This window comes from Neospora caninum, chromosome VIIb (assembly GCF_000208865.1).
Source record: "Neospora caninum Liverpool complete genome, chromosome VIIb".
NCBI classification, from domain to species: Eukaryota; Apicomplexa; class Conoidasida; order Eucoccidiorida; family Sarcocystidae; genus Neospora; species Neospora caninum.
Window position 1 is genome coordinate 2,822,975 of NC_018394.1, and position 14,794 is coordinate 2,837,768.

General features: G+C 53.2%; 2 protein-coding genes across 2 annotated transcripts; one reads left to right on the forward strand and one right to left on the reverse strand.

Annotated features, from left to right (window-relative positions):
* Positions 1-2,351: 2,351 nt before the first annotated feature.
* On the forward strand, positions 2,352-7,860 carry NCLIV_027430 (putative acetyltransferase domain-containing protein; the record flags this gene model as incomplete). The annotated part of the gene is made up of 5 exons (XM_003882937.1): positions 2,352-2,552; positions 3,414-4,368; positions 5,440-5,647; positions 6,561-6,888; positions 7,093-7,860. 5 exons carry the CDS (start codon positions 2,352-2,354, stop codon positions 7,858-7,860), a joined length of 2,460 nt encoding a protein of 819 aa, XP_003882986.1.
* Positions 7,861-9,548: 1,688 nt separating this feature from the next.
* Positions 9,549-11,735, reverse strand: NCLIV_027440 (conserved hypothetical protein; the record flags this gene model as incomplete). The annotated part of the gene is made up of 3 exons (XM_003882938.1): positions 9,549-9,645; positions 10,712-11,366; positions 11,621-11,735. The coding sequence occupies 3 exons, from the start codon at positions 11,733-11,735 to the stop codon at positions 9,549-9,551; spliced, it is 867 nt and encodes a 288-aa protein (XP_003882987.1).
* Between the last annotated feature and the right edge of the window lie 3,059 nt (positions 11,736-14,794).

Genomic DNA, 14,794 nt, shown 5'->3' on the forward strand with positions numbered 1-14,794 from the left:
TGCTCTATGTGCTCTATCCTCTTCTGGGGCTCTCCATCCGGTTTCTTTGTCACGTGCTTCCCGTTTTCCCCTCGCGCGTGGGGGAGATGTCTCGCGGAGAAGGCGACGACGGACAGTCTCCGGGGCATTGTCATGTTGAGTGTCTCTCTGTCTCTCCCCCCCGTCTAGCTCCACAATGTCGAGCAAACGCCAGGAATGAAAGAAGAAACCCCTGTTTGCGTGTGCACACAGGCTACTTGCCTTCTCAGCCTGTTCCTCTTCCATCTGCTTCTTCGCCCGCCTGTCCAGCTCGCGGAACGCCGCCGACGGACTCAGCCGCTCGGAAAAACACTTGCTGGCACACGCGCGCGGTCTTGTTCGTTTTGCATCTCGAAACGTCTCGTCAGAGGCAGGCCGCGTCTCCGACTCTCCGCTCCAAACCCCTCTCTTTGTCTACCTCCTCTTCCTGCGCCACGTTTCGCTTCGCAGTGCTCCATCCGCTCTCGGTGCGCGTGCCGCAGGTCCTCCTACACCCTCTTCCTTGCTTTGTTCTCTGGTGTCTGTTTGCCCATAGCCTGCCTCGCTCTCTGTTTTGCACGGTTCACATTCCAGAACCTTGTCTCTCGAACCTCCGAGATTCGCTGTCGGAATCGGCGGTGGAGAGACACCCGGCCTCGTAGACTGGTCAACCCAGGGCCCGGTGTACAGACACATGGCGAGGAAGTCGTCGGCTTCATATCCCCAGCCAGGATAACGCACCGACCACGCTGACAGGCAAAAAAACAGAAAACTCACCCTTCTTAGCTTGCGTATCCGCCGGTCTCTGCTCGTGGGAGGCGTGATTCTCATTTTTCATAGACCAACCACGATCAAACGCCCTGCATGAGGACGCGACAGCTTCTCTGAGGCATCTACACAATTATATACATATATATATATATATATATGCAGGGGTGTGTGTGCAGGCGCGTGTACACGGAAACAAGAATATGCGTGATATATAGAGGAAGGCATCGATGAACTTGTTGTTATGCTGGTAGATGTGAGGATTGATCGAACAAGCAGGTGGATGTAGATGGAAAAAGATAGGTACGCATGTGCAAATACGAAAACAGAAAGAGATTGCTACGTAGGCAGATACCGGTAGATGGACAAACGGAGGGAGACATATAAAACGATCGGTAGATCCAACTTCATGGTATAAGGTTCCTAAATGAATTGGTTTATCCTCCACAGCATCCGTCGTATGCTTGTATGCCCCTACCGTGAGCTCGAAGGAAATCGGTGCATCGTAGGACAACAACGCCGCCCAGACACCAGCGGTGTCCGTACAGCTGGTGAACACATCCCGCAGGCGGTGGGGGGAAGTAGGCGCCTGCGAGAACAGCAACGAAACAAAGAGAGGCGTTTCCTGAGAGATCAGAGGCAGCGCCAATGCTCGTGCCTTGTGTGCGGGGGGATGCGCAGAGGGCGAAAACAACGGCGCGCCTCAAGAGCGCGGCCACGTCGCCTAGTAGCCGAAATCCCTCAGTGTCGAGCGAGCGAAAGGCGACTGGTCACTCGCGCACGCGAGTCTCCACAGGCACTGCAGGTTGCTACAGGTCGATGCAGAACGAGGGAGAAGAAGAAATTCAGGAAAGCAGAGAGGGTTTAGATGGCTTTCTGGCTGTTCTGCCGTCCCGACCCTTCGCGTTCCACATCTGTCCTCAACGAAAGCAAAGACGCGACACACGCACTAGTCTTCTCTCCGCGTTGCCGCATGCTTCGCCTCTCAGTGTTCTCTGTCTGAAAACTCTTCTTCACAGGCGAAGCCCCGACGAAGCTCGAGAGACAACAACACCACATGCAGAACGGTACGGGCGCGGGCTGCTCTACTCGCTCTCTCTCGACTTGAAAACACTGGGCTGCTTGCGTGTACTCTCTTCCTTTCCGCCTGAGTCGTACACGGTCGGTTGTCGCGGTAGAGGAAATCGTCATGCCGTCCTTTAGGAACCAGGTCAACGTCGTGGAAGCAGAAGAAAAAGTTTTTTCCAGTCTCACGGAGAGACGCCGAGGAACAGGTCGGCGGCTCGGCTTCTCCTTGGCGCGTTAGTCCGCCTCCTTCTTATTCGTCCTTCGCAGTTTGCCCCTCTGTCTCCGTCTCGGCTTTTGCTCCCAGCCCCTCTTCGCGTCTCCCCATTGCAAGTTGTGCATCCTCTCTGCCGCGTCCTTTACGTAGCGAATCGCGAGAAACGCTTCCGGTATCATTGTCTCCATCGCTGTCTCTCCCTCCTGCACGCTGTGGGGGACCGCCACGGGCAGCCTCGAGTGTCCCCTCGCCTGTCTCCTCGCGTGTCTCCTCGCATGTCTCCTCGCTTGTCTCCTGGTGTCCGATGAAAGGCACACCCCCGGTGGAGAAGGCAGGCGCTGCCCGCGTAAGCGCGGACGAAGAAGACGCAGCCAAGGCGCCGGCTGCGCGCAAGGCGGAACACGAGAGGGGGACAAACGATGAACCACAAGAGAATCGAGAAGAAGTCGAAGAGCGTGAAGGCCGAAAAGGGGAAGCGGAAGACGAAGAAGACGAAGAAGAGGAGGTACAGGACGAAGACTGCAAGAGACAGAGGGGAAGACGCGAGGCGTTGCTCAGGACCCAGGCGACGGCCGCATTGAACAGGGCGCCTGCAAAAGGAATTGGAGACAACGAACAGGGCCGAGGATAAACCGCCAAAGTGGGACCATGCAAGGCCACACCCTGAGAGCCTCCCTTTCTGGGGGGGCCCTCGCAGCCTCTCGGCAGTTGGAAAAAGAAGCGCGTCCGCGCTCCATCAGAAACAAAACGGGGAAGCCTCGGAACCAGTTTCAGGTATCGACAAGATGTTCCCCATCGGGACGACACGAAGGAAGCATGCACGTGAATTGGGGGAGACCAGAAGACTCGACTGAAGCGGTAAAGACGCGCCCCCGACGCAGCGCAGCTGCGGATGCGAGCGCCAAAAACACGCGACTGGAACAGGAGAGATGTACGAGGAAATCCGTTTGAAGCAGACCGCAGAGCCTCCGGAATGAGCACAAGGACACGGCAGTCCGCGAGACACACAGAAGAAAGAGGAGAGAGGCTTGCCGGGATACAGAAACCGCGAAGTGCGAAAGCCAACGGAACGGCTGACGCGACTGGGTGAAAGCGGCCAGGAGACGCCGCGTCGAGAGATGCATCCAGGAAGGCTGAGAAAATTCCAGTTGATGCATGCAGGTTCCGCAGGCAAGCGATCGGAGCGGCACACGCAGAACTCCGTTCATCCAAAACCTCTCGCGCTGGAAGTCAGTGCTTCCCGGCCTTGGAGCTTTCCGGTGCCGAGGCGAGACAGGATCCCGCCTAGAGCTTTCGCCGCGAGCACGTGCACGCGCGTCAGACGCCTAGGTTCACTGAAGACTATTTTTAAAAAAATACTCGCCAGAACGACAAATTCCACGCTCATGGATTTAAGGTCCAGGGCTACCTGGCGCTTACGACCACAAACCAGTCGCTGTGTGATTGTGGATGTACCTTTGTTGAAGGCGTGAGAGTCCGCCTGCTCCGCAATGACGATCGCGCACCGCGGCTTATATTCGGGGCGACGGACGCCAGCCATCACCGATTCGAGATAGCTGGACACGAGGGGCAACCACTGAAGCAGTTGCGATCTTCGATCTCGGTACGCCGCCACGACAAACAGAACCTCGGAATCTTTCTCACAGGCCCCCCCGTCATCTGGGTCTTCTCCCTCTTCGTCTCTATCGTCTTCTTCACCTTCGCGTTCATCTCCTCCCTGTCCCGCTTCTTCTGCTTTGCTTTGGGTCTCCTCTTCGCTTCTCTGGCCTCATGTGGCTGTACGCCTGCGGCCGCGGGCGAGTTGGGCGAGTTCTCTCGTGAGCGGTCGAGACAGACTCCGTTTTCAGAGGAGACAGACGGAGATTCTCTGTCGCAGGTGCGCCGTCCTCCTTCTCCTGGCGAGATGTCGTCGACGCACGTGAACCGCGGGCAGAGACGTCCGGCGCGGTCTGGCTTTCCTCTGGGCGACGAGGCGACGCACCACCGGCGAGTGGTGGAGTCTTGCGAAATCGAAAGACGCGGCCTCGATATGTCGCCGCCCTCGGGCGAAACCTTCCTAAGCCTTCCAGATCGGGCTTCCCTGGACAGGCGGAAGCCGGAAGGAGATTTGCCTCCGCAGACCGCGCGTCCCCTTCACGGAGCAGCGAAGAAGACGAGGCTGCGAGAGCGGCCGAGGAAACGGAGGCACAAGATAGATGATTGGAACACAGAACCAGAGGAAGGGAAGATGGAACTGCTTGTCGCGCTGCCGGCGAAAGCTGCGTTCGACATCGGGCATGGCCGCATGTTTTACTCGTCTCCGCAACGCCCGTGCGAGAAGCGTGAGAGGCGCGTCGAGTCTGTCGCTCTGGAGGCGAGGAAAGACCCGAGGGGGTCGAGGAAGCAAAGAGGCGATGCAAAAGTTCTCGAGCCTCATCAGGAGAAAACCGACAGGAACGAGAAGCTTCGACTTGCGACAGCGCAGAGGAAGAAACAGACGCACTTCCTTCTTCCCCACAGGCCTCCTCCTCGCCCTCCATCTCTCCTCGCAAGTCTGCCTCCCCGTGTTGTGCCTCACCTCCCCGGGTTCTCTCCTTCCGTCTCCGTCTGTCCTGTCTACCTCCTTCCGTCTGCTCTGTCCGCTCTTCTCGCTCTGTTACTCCGGCACTGCGCACGGACCTGACAGCCCCAAGAGCGGCGAAAGAGGCCCGAAAACCACCTTTTCTGGCTGTTTTCTCTGTTTCGCATCGTTGCACACCCGCCTCGAAAGGCTTCCGCCCACGCACTCCTTTTGACGAGAAAGGATCCCTGACTCTACACATCCACAAAACCGAGATACGGACTCTCCCGCGTACTCCCTGGAGTAGACATATACATCACCGAATCTACACATACACGTACATTCGGAGGCATGTCTATCGGTATATGTGGACATATATGAAAAAATGCTTGTACGACGAACAGCAGCCAAAAGGGGGAAGGGCCAAAGTGTAGGGCACGAGCAGTCTTCAAATTGCATACGGAAGCTCATATGGGTCCATGTCACATGTCTTGCCGCCTGCCGTGCCTGCCTCAGATGCACAAATAGTTCGGGCTCTCAGGAAGTGACTCTTCTTTCTGTGCTGACTGCACTCGGCTTACAATCCCCGGACAGCGTCTGCATTGACGCACCGGCACATTCTTGGATGAATGAATGTTGGAGACGGGGAAAAGTATAAGAAAACGGCCGGAAAGGAAAAAGGCGGACGACAGAGGCGCCGTGCTTCTAGCGTTGTCTGCGTGCATGCAAGCATCGACGGCGCATGCACCCGTTTTTCTGTCGACTTCCGTGGAACGCGATTCTTCTTGCGTCAACACGCCAGAGTTGTTTTCAAATGCCCTTCTTCCGTGTCTCTTTTTCGCCTCTCTGCTAGCTGGCCTTCTCCATCTTTTCCTTTTCTTCTCCACTTTGAATGTCGTCTTTGGCGGTCCCGTCTCGCTCTTCTGCTCGCGGCTGTCGGCGCCAGTGTGCGCAAGCACGGTCGAGCAACAGCAGAAAATGAGGGAAGCAAAAGAACGCGAGAAAGAGAGAACGAGAGGAAAGGCGGGTCCAAACGCGGCGCAGACCGAAGGCATGGAAGAGTGAGATGAGCGTCGGTGCAGTCGCCGGGGAGGCACAAGCGAGAGAACCGGAGAGAGAACCGGAGAGAGAACCGGAGAGAGAACCGGAGAGAGAACCGGAGAGAGAACCGGAGAGAGAACCGGAGAGAGAACCGGAGAGAGAACCGGAGAGAGAACCGGAGAGAGAACCGGAGAGAGAACCGGAGAGAGAACCGGAGAGAGAACCGGAGAGAGAACAGGAGAGAGAACAGGAGAGAGAACCGGAGAGAGAACAGGAGAGAGAACAGGAGAGAGAACCGGAGAGAGAACAGGAGAGAGAACCGGAGAGAGAACAGGAGAGAGAACAGGAGAGAGAACCGGAGAGAGAACAGGAGAGAGAACCGGAGAGAGAACAGGAGAGAGAACAGGAGAGAGAACCGGAGAGAGAACCGGAGAGAGAACAGGAGAGAGAACCGGAGAGAGAACAGGAGAGAGAACCGGAGAGAGAACAGGAGAGAGAACAGGAGAGAGAACCGGAGAGAGAACAGGAGAGAGAACAGGAGAGAGAACCGGAGAGAGAACAGGAGAGAGAACAGGAGAGAGAACCGGAGAGAGAACAGGAGAGAGAACCGGAGAGAGAACCGGAGAGAGAACCGGAGAGAGAACCGGAGAGAGAACAGGAGAGAGAACAGGAGAGAGAAAAGGAGAGAGAACAAGGGAGTTGTTTTGTGTGGATTCAGGGAGGACTGACTGGAGGAAGGCTCTAAGCCAAGATGGACCGTCCAGCTGACAGGTCCCATTTCCCAGCTGAGGCGACGGTTTTCCTTAGCTCTTCTTTCCAACACAGCCGCTCCTCTCCGTCTTCGCCAGGACCCCCTTCTTCGGGATGTCCCGAACCTTCTTCTCTTCGTTTCTGCCGCTTTCCGCGTCTTCTTCCGCTCTCCGTTTTCGACAGCGCGTCGCAGCGCCTCAACGAGCTGTCAGCCTTTCAGCCGTCTGTCCACGATCATTCTTCTCCTCGCGTTTCTGCCTCCTCTTCTTCTTCCCCCTCGTGCTCTACTTCCTCTCCGGCGTCGAGCGCTGCCTGGCAAACGCGAGAACTGTGGTACTGGAAGGCATCAGAGGATCTCCGTGAACTCGAAGATCGACAGGCGTCTCTGATGAGAGAGAGGGACAAGGAAGAGACCGACGTCCATGCTCTGTTGAAACGCACGCTCTCCGAACCCTACAGTGTCTATACACTTCGCTACTTCCTCGAAGGATGGCCCGAACTAACCATCCTAGTAAGTATCGCCTCTTCGTCCTCTCGTCTATCCTCGACGTTTCCCGTTTTCTTTTCTTCCTCGGCCGTTTCTTCCTCCCTCCTTCTGCGTCGCCTTGCTTCTTCTTTGTTTTCGCCCTTTTCGCCACACTTCCGTTCTGCAGTCTCGGCCTCTTGGTCTCCATCGCGGTGCATCCTCTCTTCTCTCTGTCTCCTTTTCTCTCAGGCGTACGACGGCCAAATCTGTGCAGGCGCGTGCATGTGCAAAATCGACGAGAAGGAGCGAATCTCCTCCGTTTCTCTTTCGCCCATCGACTCTTGCGTTCCGGCCGACACTCCCGACACAGAGGCCTTCGACGACGACTTCTCGCTTCCTCCGGTAGCGAAGGCCCGCGGCGGCGGATCGCCAGACGCTGAATCCTCGCAACTGCCGGGGAGCGCGAGAAAAGCGGGCGTGCACTGGACAGCCTTTGCAAAGCGACAGGAGAGTGTCAGGAAAGGGTACATCGCCATGCTGTCTGTACACCCCAACTACCGGCGGCGGGGCCTCGCGACAACTCTCGTTCAGACGGTGTTGGAGGAAATGCAGAAGAGACATCCAGCTGAGACCGCGAGCGACGAGACGCAGCCGACGCCGCGTGCGGCCTCGAACGCTCTTGACCCCCGTGCGTCTCCTCGAAACTGGCAAGCACCGCAGACCTCAGAGGCCGAGCCTGCGGAGACAGAAGCGAAGAAAAAAGCGGGAAAAATGGTGAACTGCCGCATCGAAACAGAAGTTCCGAATGCGGGAGCGCTCCGGCTGTACGAGTCTCTCTCCTTCGTGAGAGTCGCGCGCATGCCGCGGTTTTATTTAGACGACAATGACGCGTTCAAGCTGTCGAGATCCTTCGAGGACGAGCAGCCTTGCCTCGCGATGTGGAAAGAAGAAGAAGCAGCGGCCAGCAGGGAGAAAAGACTCCACAACATCCTCAAGGAATCTACATGTTGGTGGTAAAGTGGAGAGCACGCCTCCTCCATCACATGCACATATACATACACTATACATATATATATATATATATATATATCGGTGTCTCAATGCATTTGTGTAGAGATATGTGTGCACCCATCTCAATGTATGCAGATGTGTATGTTTGCAGGAAAATATGTGCAAGTGCACACGTGTCACTGCCCTGTGTCGAGGGGTTCCGGCGTACTTCAGTCGTCTTTTTGACAAGGTGAAAATTGACAGCGCGTGTGAAGATGTAAAGTTTCGGAATTTATTCCCAACCTTTTGAATCGGTTTCCTATGCCGAGAGAAGCGCGCCTCGTGTTGAACGGTCCTCCCCCGCATTTCGAAAAATGTCAAGATCCAAGGCGGGGTTCGAACGCGGCTTTTTGCTTCCATGCAGCCGTAGTCTTTCGTTGAAACAGTTAGACGCTTTCGACGTCAGAAAAGGCAGAGTTGCCACCAGGGAAACAGTTAGATAAATTGATTTGTAGACTTGGTTAAAGTCTGATGGTCCTAGATATAGATACGTAGAAATAGATATTGATAGCTGTAGAGAGACAGAGAGGGGGAGAGAAGGAGCGCGACGCAAAGGCAGGAATCCAGGAAGACGCGACGATGGGCATCAGGGAGAGAGAGAAGGAACAATGACAGGAGAAGGAAGCGAGACACGACAGAGACAGGGAAGGGAAGGCATCCGGACCCGCCCCCCTGAATGGCCTTCGATCTGTCTAGACGCCTCAAAAAAAAACATGTAAACCACTATTCAGCAATATGAAATACTTCTACGTATACCTAAATGTGTGTTCACATGGAGGCTGGTATATTTGTATAAACGTGAAGAGATGCATAGAAAGGAACAACGTGGTACAGATAAATGCTTACGCATGTATCTCCATGTCTCGGATATGCGAGTGTGTACGAAGGTAGAACAGCTGACAGCTTGTTCGTTATGGGGAAATATCCTGCCCCGCTTTATCGGTGTGTACGTGTGCATATCTCATTTTGTTGAAAAGCAAATTTTCCCCTCTTTCTGGTGTTCCAAATGCGGAGGAAACGCACGGCATCTCCAAAGTTGGAAGACTCCTCGTTCACTGGCGATCCCTCTTCGTGAGAAATAAATCAAATCGAGAGACTCCTCGAGTCCAGTCTACCTCAAAGACACAGAACGAAGAAATCGAACAAGCGAAAAATCACCTTCATACATCTTTACAGGCGTTTACACTAACACCCTTCAATCCAGACACGTCTGTGAAGATATACATGTATCTGCAAATCTAAACGTAGAAATATGTATATATACACATATAAACGAAGATATGTTTATATATTTGTATGTATGTTTCTCTGTGGAAACGATTCCACAGATAAAAGGTATGATAGACGGAGAGTTGCATGCGCGAAGATGTGAAAAGCCTGGAGGCTTCTGCACATCGGTCCCCGAGAGATCCCCCAGACGTGACAGGCAATATTCACATTTCTTTGCATCTACATATATATTTAGATGGTTTCTGACCAGGAAACAGAAACAAGTATATATCTCCGTCGGTATGCGTAGCTTCGCACAGAGGCTTATATGTGTATTTTCATCTACATCTGAAATTCACGTATACAGGTATATCTGCAGATGCATGTAAGTGTGCATCTAGAGACGACGGTGCGCCGTCTGCTTTCCTTCTCGAAGGCAAAGTCTTTTAGAACTCGAAAATCTCATCGAGAGCGGCGAGGAAACCCTGAGGCGTTGCTTGCGTAACTTCTGGGAGTCGCAAGTCTGCAGTCTGTGCCTCTCGCCTGACGCATCACATATAAACAGAAAAGAAACGAGGCGTGACCGTGAACCTACGCGAACGCGTTTCTCCCACTTTTGCTTCAAAGCCGACACTGTGGACTGCCTTGCACGTGTGTCGTTCTTCACCTTCCGATATCTTGTGCAGGCGCTGAAAACTATATCTTATCTATTTGGTCTATTATCATTACTGCTTTTTCACTGCCTCCTCCACGTTGTCTTTCAGATGCTCCAGACATTCTTGGTTTCGGCCCGTTTCTGCTTGTTCCCTTTCTTCTCTTCTGGTGAGAGTCTCCTCCCCCTCTTCTTGCAGCTTCTCGAAAGATCTTTCTTTTACCGTGAGGATACGCCACTCTTTTGTCGAAAAGTACGCGCGTGCAGTTTCGCTCAGCAAATCTCCGCAAACATCTCCTCTGGTCTTCCCCTCCCCCCCCCTCAGCTGCGCGGGGCCTTCCTTTTGTTTCACCATCGTCTCTCTATCCCATCTCTTGGGAGTGTTCTCACAAACACGGAGAAGACACAAATTGGAAAAATCCTAACAAGGCAGGTCCCCTCCCAAAATGAGAAGAGACACCATGTGTTTACCTTTTCCCTCTCTCCTCTTGTCCCCAGTCCGCCTCCCTCCTCTCTCCTTCTCTCTATCTCCCTTTTTCCCTGTCTCTATCTCTCTCTCATTCTCTCTATGACTTTCTCCTTCTCTCTGTCTCTTTTCGTCTCTCTCTTTCCCTCTTTTTTCCCTCTCGCGTTTTCTCTCTTCTCTCTCTCCTCGCTTTCTCCCTATCTCTTTCCTTCCTCATTCTCTCGCCTTCGGTTTCTCCGCTTATCTCTTTCGTCAGGATCTCTTTTTCGCCGCATTTGTTCGCTCGCGTTTCGGCCCCGCTTCATTTCGAAAATTTCCCGCGCGGGCACACACCGCCTTGAGTGTCCCCCGTCCGTTCTATTTCGTGTTCTTGCGTCTCATTCTATCCTCGAGTTTTCATGTTTCTGGCTGGCTCGTTTCGCCGCGTTTTCGCGGATTCCTTCTCCCTTCGGCTCCAGCCTCTTCTCGCAAACTTTCCGGTTCGCACTTACCCGACGCGCACTCCGGCCGCGCCTGCAGGCTCCGGCAGCAGCGCTGTCCCTCTGGCGACTCCAGGCAGCCCCGCAGGCTCGGCCGCCGACACTGGAAACCTGCGCACCTCGTCAACTCGCAAAAAGGACAGAGCCCGCAGATCTCCTTCGGGCGAGGCGGGGGCGCACGTGACCGTCTCGTCGAGGTCGGCGATGTCTTCGTACGCGCTGAGAGCTGCGATTTTCCCCTCGACTGCGTCGGGATCTGCGACGCGCAGTTTGCAGGTGAGACTGATGGTGTAGTAGAAGATGAGGATCAGGAAGAAGGCGAGCAGCAGGGACGCGGAGATCGCAATCCACTCTTCGAAGAAGCACCAGACCAGCGTGAGGTTGGATAGGTAGAAGGACAGCAACCCGAGAAAGAAGAAAGCAAACACGTACGAGTGCTCAGACTTCAAGTTGTCGACTGCTGTATGTACACTCCGAATGCCATCTGGGCCGCGAAGAGCCAGTCCGGGGCCCCACATGCAGCAGAGCGTTGTCGTCACGACCACGCACATTTGGAGCCCGAGGGCGAGCGAGGCCAGCAGCAGGTAAACGGACTCGAGAAAAAACGAAGTGTCTCTCGGCAGGGACGCAGTGATCAAGGAAAAGGAAAAGCCCGCCAGGAGCGCTCCTGAAAAAGCACAGAGAAACACCGCACTCAACACCGATTTCCGGGGAACTTTTCGCGGAGCCTCAAACGCCCATCTGTCGCTCATCTGTTCGCCTCTCTCCCTCTCTCCCGCGGTTTTTGCTGTCTCTGCCTGCGCGCGCGCTCTGTTCCTCCTGTTCAGAAGAGCCCTGAGGCGTTCCAATGCCGCTGGCGACATTCCGCAAAGGATACACGCGAGAGCACAGACAAAGGAGAAGGGAACGGATGTGACGTACCTTGTTGAGAGAGCGTCCAGTAGTTGTTGGTGTACCAGTCCAGTTCCAACTTCCGGATTTCCACCTGTCTCTTCGCCACCGCAGTGACGACTTGGTTCTTGTAGAGCTGCAACATCTTCCCGAAAGATTCGAGGCGGAAGGGAAGATGACAGAGAGAAAGCTAGCGCCAGGAAGAAGAGACACTGGGCGAGAAAGGAGAGGAAATGGAAAGGAAGAGAAACGAGCAGAAGGAAAGGAAGAGAAACGCGGAGAAGGAAAGGAAGAGAGAAGTGCAGAAGGAAAGGGAGAGATGCAGAGCAGAGGCACAGAGAAGGCTGAGAGGGGATTGATGGCAAAAGCGAATTCGAAAGGGGGGAAACACACACGGGGGGAGGCGACAAGGACACAGGACGAGAGCGGATTGTGCTTAACAGTGGGAGGAAAGAATGGACTCAGAACATATGAGAAGCGACAATGAACTGTGAACGTGGCACAGAATGAAAAGGATATGTTAATGACGAAGACGGCGAGAGGTCCGTGCCTGGAACGAGAAAAAAAACAAGACGGAGAGTGGCGAAAACAGGGGTAGCAGCGTGGAGACGAGTTCAAGACAGACGGGAGCAATCGGGGAGAATACGGACGAGACGCACATGCGAGGGATGGAAAAAAAAATTAAAATCTGAAAAGCGTTTTCCTCTCGACGGAAAGAGGCAACCGTCGAAGATACAGAGAAACAGGAGCTGGGGAATCGGAAAAGAGGCACGTCGAGGAAAGACTTCCTTCCGTTCTTCGCTCGCTTCTGGTTTTCAGTCCTTTCCACTCCGTTCGTTATCTCTCTCTCTTCTTTTCCCTCTCCGTTCGTTTTCTCTCGCCTCTATTATTCTCTCGTCTTCGCGGGGGCTACACACACCCGTCCTCGGTTCTCGAGAGCTTGGCGCACGAAAGCCAGTTCGGAGGAGAGCAGAGACGAGAAAGAATCGCAAGGGAAAAAACGCGCTCTCCCTGCCTTTGGTGGGAAGAGAAGCGGCGAAACACACAACCGATGCACCGCAGAGAAAAACGGTCAGCGGCTGCGGTGTCTTGCGGCTGCAGGTCTGTGCGCGAGACGAATGGACGGAACGCAGAGAAACGCGCCGGGAGGAAAGCTCAGACAGTGAGTCAGCACGCGACGTTCCAGACGGGTGTACATACACCTCAAAAAGGAGGAAAGGCAGTGTGGGAAAACCCAGGAAGAGAAGAAAAATCATTTCGACTGGAGAACTCCTCTCGCTGTCTCCGGTGACTCGCCAACGTCGCGGCGAGTAGAGCGGGCGCCTTCGCGAAAAAGCTCGCAAGTCGCAGCTCTTGTCTTGTCGAGTTTTTCGGCGTACAGATACACTCGCCAGAAAAAGGTGAGAAACCGGCGATTTAGCGCCAGCGCAGCCAAACAAAAACACGCCTAGCAGTCGCAAACGCTGCTTCACTCCGAGCACTCTCTCCAGTTTGGCACAGACAAGGAAAAGCGGTTGAGTTTCCCCCTCGCTGCGCTCGCTCGCGTGCACCGTTCTGGACCGTCAGGGTGTACATGCAGCTCCTCAGACATCGCAGCGGGGGAGGGAGAGGTACTCCTTTCCGCAGTGAAAAAGAAGAAAGAAATGGGGTACATGTGTGACACTGCGCTGAAAACAAGAGAAGGGGAAAGTGCACGAACACCCTCTCTCTGTTTCTTGTTCTTGCCGCAATTCTCGGCATACGAAGGTGAAGTGGATGGCTGTCGAGTAGAAGCCTCTTTCTCTCACCACCAGACGAACGAGAAGATCCCATGACACTTTACTGTGTCTCCTCTCTCTCTATTCGGCACTGCTCAGATGTTTTTTAGCCCACACCAGTTCCAAGATGGCCGATCTTACAGCCAGCAAAAACCATATTTACAGCCTTCCATCGAACGAAAACGGATGAAGGGCTGCCTGTACAGTGCAGTCTCTATTTTTCCACATAAATGCAAGGAGAAAGATAGCTATGTATCCATGTCTATCTATTTCTCCCTTGACATATTCATGTAGAGACATTTGCATGTCTGTACGAAGGTGCATGGGAGATATCCGTATTTTATCTGAAAAGCATGTGTAAAAAGAACATGTATGAACATATCTCTCTGTCTTGGTGTTTCTATCGGTACATGCATATATATATATATATATATATATATGAGAACGTTTCATGCAGCATCCGCGGATGGAGAGAACACGTAAAAAATGGACGCGTGTTTTGATAGGAAAAGGAAGGTGAATTCGAATGGCAGGTTCGGAATACTCTCCAAGAGAGTATCATCTTAACAAGAAGGGAGTAGACCGACTGCCGCGTCAACGGTTATGTTTCGACGGCTCGCCCAAATCCCCGGGGTGTGTCACAGGCTGGCGTAATCCTGTCAGACTCTGGAATCGCGAAATCGCTTCATTCAAGTTCTCCTGTACCAGCACCGTGACCCACGCGTTTTGGGACATCTTGTCGTCGCAGCAATCATATATATATATATATATATATATATATGCATGTACCGATAGAAACATCTAGACAGGGAGATATGTTCATACATGTTCTTTTTACACATCTTTTCAGGTACGGATGTCTCTCCACATCGCCTTCGTACAGGCATGCAAGTATCTCTACATGAATATGTCAAGGGAGAAATAGATAGACATGGATACATAGCTATCTTTCTCTGTGCATTTATGGGGAAAAATAGAGAGCTATCTACATTCGCATATCGATACACTATATTTACATATATAATGAATGTATGGGCCTCTCTACATATTAAAGTACCTATTTAACTCTCTTTCTCTCTCTCTCTCTCTATATATATATATATATTATATACATCAGTAGATACTCGTAAGGGGAGTGAAGTGGCAAATTCGCAGTGGTCGAATCAAGTAGTTTCCGCGTAAGTACGCGGACATTACGGATCCTGGAGTTGTGCCGATGCCTGAGTTTTTTCTTTAGGTTGTAGCGAGAAAAAGCAAGGAAGCTTTTCAACTCTTCACTTCTGCCGATGGGTTTCCTCTGGGGTTTTCATTACGCTCTCGCAGAAAGAGCAGTTGTCTTGGAAGCCGACTGGCGCTTTGGCGGTAGACACTAGGACCGCAGAACAAAAGCGAAGGAACACAGTTGGGACCGTCTGCATCTCGCCTCTCCTCTGAAACTTTTCTTTCT